General features: G+C 45.0%; 1 protein-coding gene across 3 annotated transcripts in view; it reads right to left on the reverse strand.

Annotated features, from left to right (window-relative positions):
• Scn3b (sodium voltage-gated channel beta subunit 3) overlaps window positions 1–9,165 on the reverse strand; it is a 21,161-nt gene that overhangs the window by 8,131 nt on the left and 3,865 nt on the right. For all 3 annotated transcript variants that reach the window (XM_010618064.2, XM_010618063.1, XM_010618066.2), the window contains 2 exons: window positions 6,615–6,778; window positions 4,166–4,391 (listed from right to left, as the gene is read on the reverse strand). In XM_010618064.2, the coding sequence (XP_010616366.1) occupies window positions 4,166–4,391; window positions 6,615–6,778 (390 nt within the window). The remainder of the gene's footprint in view (window positions 1–4,165; window positions 4,392–6,614; window positions 6,779–9,165) is intronic.

Below are 9,165 nucleotides of genomic sequence, written 5' to 3' on the forward strand. Positions count from 1 at the left end.
TATATATATATATAAAGCCCATTTTAAGTATAGTTTAAACAAACACTGAGACTAAAGGAACTCAAGAAGATGTCAAAGAAACTATGTGCTTTCTCAGACTTTCATTGGCTGTTAAAGATAGGGTAAAGGAGAATGATAGGTAGAAGAAGAAATAGTAGAATCCTGGACTTAGAGTGACAGAGACAGATCAATCCCAATTGTGCTACTTACTGGTATATAAACAGTCACTGTCCTTATTTGAGTCTCAGTGTTCACTGTAATTCATACCAGTCAGGGTTGTTGTGAATGTAATATTAGATAGTGCATTTAAGAATATCTTGGATGGTGGTAAAGCTCAGTGATAAGAGCACTAACCTGGCATGCATGAGGCTCTGGGTTCAATCCTCAGCATCAGAAAATAATAATGATAATAATAGTAATATCTTATGAGATGTGAAAGACTACAGAGAGCTAAGGAACACACCTTCTTCTAACCATCTATGACCTCTGAGTTGAAGGTGGTGTTCCCAGGGAGAGTACACCAGAAATTCTGTGCATGGACACGCAGTCAACCCACCTAATGATAAGAGCATGTTCTCTACAAGTGTGGATAAGAAATGAGGCCTTCCAAGTCATTGCAAACCCAATCAGGAATGAGTACTAGGGATTCAGTGTGCAAGGGGTAACTGAAAAACATAGTATGTTTACCTTTTTTTTAATTACAGTAGAAGACATATTGCCATGAATGCACCTCAAAGCCACTACCACTGCCACCCCAGTTGCCACTCAGAACATACATATTGCATTGTTCCGACCCCTTTCTGAAGCCGTTCTGGAAGTCCTCTTTATGTCTTAGGAGGTATGATTAAAAACACAGTGATTGCTACTGCTGAGTGAAATCCCAGGGAAAGTCGGGCTTATAAAAACATGACACCGTGTCCTTATCCACCTTATTCACCAGATCTGGCAACATGCAACTTCTAGTTCTTCCTCAAAGGCCATGAAAGGCAAACATTTTGAATCAATTCAGGACATCGAAGTAGCCATGACAACTCAGCTAAAGACACTCATCAAAAAAGACGTCCAGAGCTGCTTCACAAAGTAGCAAGAATGATAGGAGAAAGAGTGCTTGAAGCAAGGAAGAGTATTCTGAGGGAGATTAATGGCATGTCTTTCATAGTAGTAGATTTTTAAAAAGCATTGACCATATTTTCCAGTTCATACCTCATATTAACCAGACTATCCTCAGAGTTCTACCTCTGAAACACAGACAGGATTCTGCTCCTTTTCTGCTGAAAAATCCATCAGTGTTCCACACTGCTCTATGACAAAACCCCAACGTCACTGCCACGGCATGCAGACTCTCACCTCTGCCTCATTTGCTTGGCCAGAACTCATACATTCGGCAATAATCAGAATCTGTGGAAGTTCCTTCTTTCGCCTCTCTCTTCCTACACTGTATCTCCTACCTGCTGCTACCTCTGTTCTGGAAACTTCTGCTTTTCAGCCTCCCAAGGGTTCTCCTAAACTCTGCTGAGGTCCCTTTCATTGTGAAACCTTGCTCAGTGTCTCAGGCAGAGTCATTATATCCTTACCCACACCTGTTTTCCTCTGCCCACTATAATAAATTTCAGGTTATATTGTGGCGTATTTCTTTTTTTCTACTGACTGTGTGCTTATTGAGCTCACACTTGCTTCTGGATTATCAACCTGCTGTCTCATCCTGGAATATTTAAATTATTCAATAAGTGTTAAATGAGTGAATATAAATATTGATCTTCTTTGTTTCATGATCAAGAAAAATGACAATTAATAAAACATAATACATGGCAAATGTCCTGATATTATATATGTAAAATCCTTCCCAGAGGGAGGAAAGTTGTGGCCACCTCTCCCCTTGCCAACTCCTAGAAAATTCGATTCATGGTATGCAGTTACCCACAGGATCCGAGTCATCTCCAAGGCCTTGTTTGTTGAAAGTACAGCAATGCCCTTTGGGCATGACTTTCAGCTCAGAGAAGCAGGTCAAAGCCTCCAGGACCAGCCAAGCTCCCTAAATGGAGGTGGAGGTCATAGATGCAACATGAGGTATACAATAGTGCCACAGCCCTCAAATATCTTCTCATGGGCTTGTACAGACCAATACATTATTCATATATTTGGCTTACAGCATGCTATCGTCACTTAGCTGCAGCAGCCCAGAAGTAATAACAAAGGAAGCTGCCCTTAGTATTCATAGTCTCCTCTGGCGAAGAGGCCACAGGTTCCTTTGAGAGAGGAGGTGAGAACCTAAGCCAAGAAAATGCCATGTTGAACAAAGACAACCAGAGTCACAGGACAGGGTGGGACATTTCATGGTGAAGTTACATGCAGCTCCAGCTATCATGAGGGCAGTATCCGGTGAGGCAGGCACAGAGGCCAAAAGAAAAGGGAAGAGAAAACATAGCAGGGGATGGGGACAGAGGTAGAAGGAGAGATGTGCATTGAATAGGGTTTGCCTAACAAGCAAGCCAGTCCTGCTTCATGTCCCTAAGCAAATCTGCCACTGCTGCAGAGCTCTGTTTTCCCAGCCACAAAACAAGGGGCACCAGAACTGTGCCCTCTAAGTACCCTAGGGGTTCATTTCCATTTAAACATACCAGGCTTGACCCCAGACCCACTTACTCATACCCAAGGCCTGCTCTGGTGCCCAGCGGGTGGACTAACTCAGCTTTGCCACACTTTTCCACCAGCTGTGCACCTTCCCTCTAGGGTCTCTGGAGACCAAAGCCTGAGAGAGCAGAAAGTGAAGACTAGCCAACAGTTCCAGGCCGTGAACAGGAGGGGGCGCCAGGCTCCCTTCCCTGGGGAGGAAAAGGTATACCTAGAAGAGGAGAATGGAACTTTTGAGTAGATGCATCCCTTAGAGAGCTTCCCATTCAATACCTGCTTTTCACACAAGAGGAAACAGGGTCAGAGAGGGGAAGTAATTCATCAGGTCTTGATTCATGTGGCCTATGTGTTCCGCACCTTCATGAGGGATCTACTGTCTGCTTTAGTTGTATGTCTCTCTGTCATTCAGTCTCAATACCTCACAAACTATACTTCATTGTTTTATTATAGTGACATGATACAAACTCACCATGAAGTCTACAGGTTAGAATTCCTAGATCCTTATTCTAAGAAAAGCCCTGTGTTTAACCTGACCTCTTCTTTCATGGCCCACACCATTGGGTTGCTCACCATCCTGCATCTCAGGGCAGTGAAAATGTTAAGACCACACTGAAAACAGACCATATACGAAAGGTTATGCCAAATGGCATCACTGTTCAGCCTGGGTGAGAAAACACAAAGGGAGATGCACATGTCCCACTCTCACACATGAAGCATCGTTAGCATGGGGCTAGGAGCAGCAGGTCTCTGAGTCCTTTGGCAGCAACACAAAAGCAGGGTGCAAGTACTGGTGCCTTCCATGTCCCTCTTCAAGATCCAGGACTCAGATTGCAAGAGAAACATTGAGTTAAACTGCTGAGAACATGTCCATGCATTAACAAAGAACCAGCTGAAGGAGTCTGAAGACTTTAAAGGAGGCTAAAGGCCTTTTAATGAGGCTAAAGGCCTGTCCTCTCCTAATTGAGAATGGATTTATATACAGATACCACAGATGGGCAAGGGGTTGCATGTATGATTACTGTGAAGAAAGACAAAGACAAAAAAGCTTATCAAATATTGGTTCAGAGTTCTCAAAGCGGGGGTCCCCTAGTGATTTACTAGATAATGTAAATTCTATGGAATCAGAAAATCTTACGTGCCAGAAAGCCTCACAGGATATTGTGGGGCTTGCTGAATCTTTGGAACCACTTATTTGGAGATATTATTGGTTAAAGACAGGAGAGATGACTTTTAAATAACAATATAATATTTCTCTGAACTGAGTGAGGGATTCAATACAGGCCAGAGAAAAAGGTATTACTGAATCAGTAGGTGTAGGCTTCATGAGACCAGGAAGAGGTGATTCTGCTGTCATCTCTAAGCTTTTCTGCTTTAAAGAAAGGCCCCAAAAGGCAAGGTGGTTAACCAGTCTGCAGGAAATTGGAAGCTGGAGGTGAGTCAAATACATGTGTTTTGCATCTTCCAAGTGTCTCACATATCCTCCACCCCTCACCCCCGAAAAGCAGAATACCCGAGACCTGTGCCTAAGCCTCACCTTCCTCAGTGACTCGGAGCGGTATCAGCCGTGTGGTCTTCACCAAGGGTCTATGAGCCTCAAACTCAAACTCCCGGGACACGTTGCAGGTGTAGAGGCCAGAGTCATTCAGAGTGACATTGAGCACAGTGATGGACACATCTTGCAGGTCCTTGCTCCCATTCCACTGCAGGCGTCCCTGGAAGGGGCTCTCAACCTCCTGGTGGCCATTGCGATACTCGAAGATCTGCAGGTAGAGGAGCAGAAGCAGGTAGAACCAGGAGAGGAGAGAAAGGAAGAGATAGACAGGGAAGCCAGGGGACCCAGAATATGAGGGTGGGAAGAAGATGTACAGAGGAGACCAGGAAAGATAGCCATGTTGGAATAATGGACAGAGGCCAACAGGAATGAAAACATGGAGATACAGAAGGAGAAGAAGAAGAAAGGGACAGACAGGAAGACATCTGAGAGGAGGATAGAGTGCAGAGTGGAACGAATGGGAACAAAGGAAATTATACAGGAGACCAAAAGGGGAAAATGAGGGAAAGAAAGAGTGGTAAGGAGACAGAAGGGTAGTAGAGGGGAGAAATAAAGCTGCCAGCAAGAGAGCAGGAAAGGCAGTTTCCTTAGCAGTGATGACACCTGACAGCCATGTCCTTACTCTCTGAGCTGGTGTCCATCAAGGGTCTATGGGGCAGCCTGGGCCAAGCCATGGCAGGGAGTCTGCGACAGATCAGAAAGCTGCCAACTGAAAGGCATATGGCACGGCTCTAGGTTTGGGTTGAATTAGAACTGAAATCTGGTCTCTTAAGTTCCTTTCTCAGACACTTCCACCCTCTGACATGACACACTTTGGTTTCCCTCTACAGCTGTGCTATTCGTTCTACTAGTCACATGGGGTTATTTCAGTTCCAACACAAATTCCTAGAAGTTCAATCAAACTTCAGTTCCTCAGTTGCATCTTCTCTTCCATTGGGATAGACCTGGAAACAGTGCAGGCAGCTGGTATATGACCATGCCTGAGGCCTATGTGTCCCTGCACATCTTGCTAAGATATCCAGCTTCCTGCAAGCTGGGTAGGAGCCTCAGTTCAGCTTCACTGAGGTGTTGCTGTCAAGCCTCAGCCAGGCTCTGGGAAGTCTCTGCTGATCCTTATCTTGGCACCTGATTGGAATCAACCTAAATTAAAATGTCACATATAACCTAGAATTAGAAATGAGTTCTGCTTTCGGAAACTAGAAGGAAAAGCAAGCAGTATTCCACTTTACTTGCTGTTGTCTCCATGAAAACTCTTTGTGGAGGAGAAACATCCTCCCAGGCAGGCAAGGCAGAGCTGTAAAAAGGGCCCTGGATCTGGTGTCAGACAATCTGGCTCAAATCTAAGCTATTACTAATTTTACCTCTTTGAATCTCAGTTCTCCCCCTCTCTCCCTCCCTCTTCTCCCTCTCCCTCCCTCCCTCTCTCTCTCTCTCTCTCTCTCTCTCTGTCTCTCTCATATCTATCTATCTGTCTGTCTCTCTTTTCTAGCAAATACTTACCACAGTGTTTATTATATTCTAGGAACTATTTTAAATTCAATAAAAATAAGGACTCAGGGTCCTGGTAACAACCCTATAATTTATATCCTCATTTTGCAATGAGGAAATTAAAGCACCAAGAGGTGGGAAAATTTGCCCAAGGACACAGAGCCAAATAGTAGAGCAAAGACTCAACCCCAGGCAGCCTGACTCCAGAGTCAGTATCAATAACAGTCATCTCCAAAGTGGTTTTCTAAATATATAGCAACCACATCAGCACTGGCACAAACCAACCAGAACCGACAACATTGACCACGGCCCAGGTGCTGGGTCTGGGAGGCTCCTTGCTCTACCAGGAGCGAATCTCTAGTTTCCAGACACTGGAAAGGTCTGGGGATTCCTAGCAGGAAGAATGGTGCATGGTCACTTGGGAGGCAGGGCACAGCAAGTCTCCATTATGTAACCAGCTAAACAGTTCACCCACAGTCATGGCTGTGCTGAATGTATGAATTGAGTGCCAATCTTGGTCAACCCTGTCATTCTTATTTTGTTGGGATTGTGAGCTGAAAGAGTTAACCTGTGTTATTTCATATATTTCATATTTCATGTCCTTTCAATCTCTCCACTAATTTAATCCATCTCATAGGATGGTGTGGAAGATGAATGAATGTAAAACACCCAGTAGGGTGCCTAATCCTCAGTGGGCTTCTTGTACGGCCACTTTTTTGTCTTCCTTCCCCCACTTGTAACCAGGGGTTCCTGTAGCTGGCCATGTACCCTCCCCTGCATAGAAGCTGGGCTAAACTAGGGTTGTTAGTTATCTACTGAGGAGCTGTCAGTGCCTGCAAGACAAAGAGCCAGTGTGTGCTAGATTGTTACCCCCAAGACTGTCAGAAGCCAGACACCTGGCAGCACAGGCCAAAGAAAGGCCAGAGCCAGCAGTGTGACATACAAGGAAGTCTTTACCGCCCTCAGGCCTGTAGAACCATTCCACCACCGTAGTGGCCTCCACCTCCTCCCTCTTCATGCAGGAGATGCAGCGCAGCTTCATAGAGTTGCCCTGGACGGCCTCTGTCTCGGAGGGCACTTCCACACACACAGGGAAGCAGACGCTGACTGGAGAGGGAGAGAGGTCAGGGGAGGGACAGCAGGCAACGGGAAGAGGGGCAACCAGAGGGAAGGAGGGAGAGAAAACAGAGAAGGGAGAACCATGAGACAGCCTGGAAATAGACATGTTCATGTGTCTACACTCTCACCTGCGCTCCCCAAGCATACACGCTAAGAACAAGTACAGAGCAAGATGGAGGAGATGTGGATGGCCTAGCATTGACTGACAGCTTCTCCTGGAAGCAATGAAGCTACAGGACAAGAGAGAGGTGAGCCCTGCTCTTCCGGTCTTAGTCTAGATGGGAGGCAGGGCAAGTATCTAATTATCACCAGCACCATCAGTCAACAAACATTCACTGAAACCCACTCTATGCCAGGTGCAGTGCTAGACTGGAGATACAAAATTGCAGAGAACACTAACCACAACCCCAGGGCATTTATAACCCAGCGATAGACAATTATCTAACTATGATTAAACTAGACCTCATAGGGTGCTACACTAGTGATGTCTGTGTTTCCAAAGAGGCACGATTAGTTACTCCTTGTTAGACCTCAGAGAAAGGAATAGAATGCTCTGAGACCTGAGCCTAGAAAGGCAGACAGGACCCATACCAGGCCAGCCTCTGTGTGTCCTTGCCAGCATGAGGTGCCAAGTGCTCTGAAGCCATGCAGAGATATAGGCACAACCGAGTTTCATGGAAATGGGTGATTCTGATGCTTGGCAGAGGCAGCAGTGAGGAAAACGGTGAGCTTACACTTAGGATGAAGCGACACCCGATACAGAGTAAGGACAGACAAAGTTAAAACATCTGGAGAGGTCAGACTGTGGAACAGCTTGCCTGCGATGTGGAGGTTTGGACTTATACTTCCTGCCCTCTAGAATCTCCAAGTCTAAGTCTATTAAAGATGGCAAACATATCAGGCCACACATTCGGAATAAATCAAAACTAGGACACTGTTACCAACAAAATAAGCGCAAACGTGGGCTGCATTAACAGATGGATGGTGTACAGAAGGAAAAAGAGGAGTTCTGAAGTGTTCAGAACCAATCTGGACTGCCGTCATCAGTAGGGTGTCACATTTTACAAAAGGAAGTTGTTCGGTGAATGCCTGCCAAAAGGTGGGCAAGATGGCAAGGGGCTTGCAGATGGTGTGGTAAGGAATGAATGGACAGCTGTGGAGTGCTGAGCTTAGGCACAGAAATCTGTCCTCAAATATGTGAAGGGTGGCAAGTTGGAGAGAAATTTTATTATACCTAACTCCAAAAGTTATGAGAAGCCAGGCATGGCGCACATGCCTGTAATTCTAGCACTGTGGGAAGCTGGGGCAAAAGAATTGCAAGTTCTCTTCTGGTCAAGTCAGAGATTCAGTGAGACCCTGCCTCAAAATAATACACAAAAATAAAAAAGGGCTGGAGGTATAGATCAGCATGAATGCCCTGAGTTCAAACTCCAGAACCAAAAAGAAAAATAAAGTTTTGAGAAAAGCAGTTTAACACAATATAAAAAGGTTCCTTTCCCATTGTTGGGAAAATAAAAAAGGCTCAGGGATGTAGCTCAGTGGTAAAGCACTTGACTAACAAGCACAAGGCCCTGATCCAATCCCCAGTACTAATGGGGTTGAGGGACTGGGGCAGTGGTCAGACTGGGAGATGGTTTTGCTTGGGTGAAGGTAGTAGTAGAGCTACTAGGGTTTCAAAGGTAATCACTTGCAGGATGACAGTTAAAGGAAGGAAGGCAAAATCTAAGTAGTAAGGATGGTGCAGGTAGAACAGTCGTTTCATTGATAATAATCCTAAGTATCATAGATGAGTCCCACTACTTCCTTCCTTCCAGCCAAAGTCCAATTTCAAGGCATGAGAACTCGGCTCCCAAGGTCCTGCATAATACACAGTACATTGCAAAATGGCCACCCCGTTTGCTTGTCCTTTGCAATATGACTTATTGATCCTTTCATCAAGAGGCAAAGTCTGCAGGGCGGAGGGGGTGAAGGGAAGGCAGGGACAAGGGGCAAAAATGAGAACCAAGATCTGTCATGTAAGGGTACAAGATCCCAATGCTGAATGTAACTGTACTGTATACTTAAAAAGTACCAATAATCTCAATTAGATTAAAAAAAAAAAGAGGCAAAGTCTGTTTCTCCACCCCCAAGTCTCTGGCATGCCACTCTATGATGTCCTCTGCGTAGCTGAGAAAAAACTGTACATATGACAGGAGCTCAGCCCACATGCTAACTATAAAGGATAAACTCCCAGAATAAGGTTGGCCAAATCATTTGACCTTTAGATTCCTCTTCAGTTTCCATGGTAATAATGAAGAAACTTATAAAAAAAAAAGGACACAATATATTGATGATTATATTTAACTGAGGAGAACCAATTCTTCTACCAACTCCCA

This window comes from Fukomys damarensis, unplaced genomic scaffold (genome assembly GCF_012274545.1).
Source record: "Fukomys damarensis isolate Sample0158 unplaced genomic scaffold, DMR_v1.0_HiC HiC_scaffold_16, whole genome shotgun sequence".
Taxonomy (NCBI): domain Eukaryota; kingdom Metazoa; phylum Chordata; class Mammalia; order Rodentia; family Bathyergidae; genus Fukomys; species Fukomys damarensis.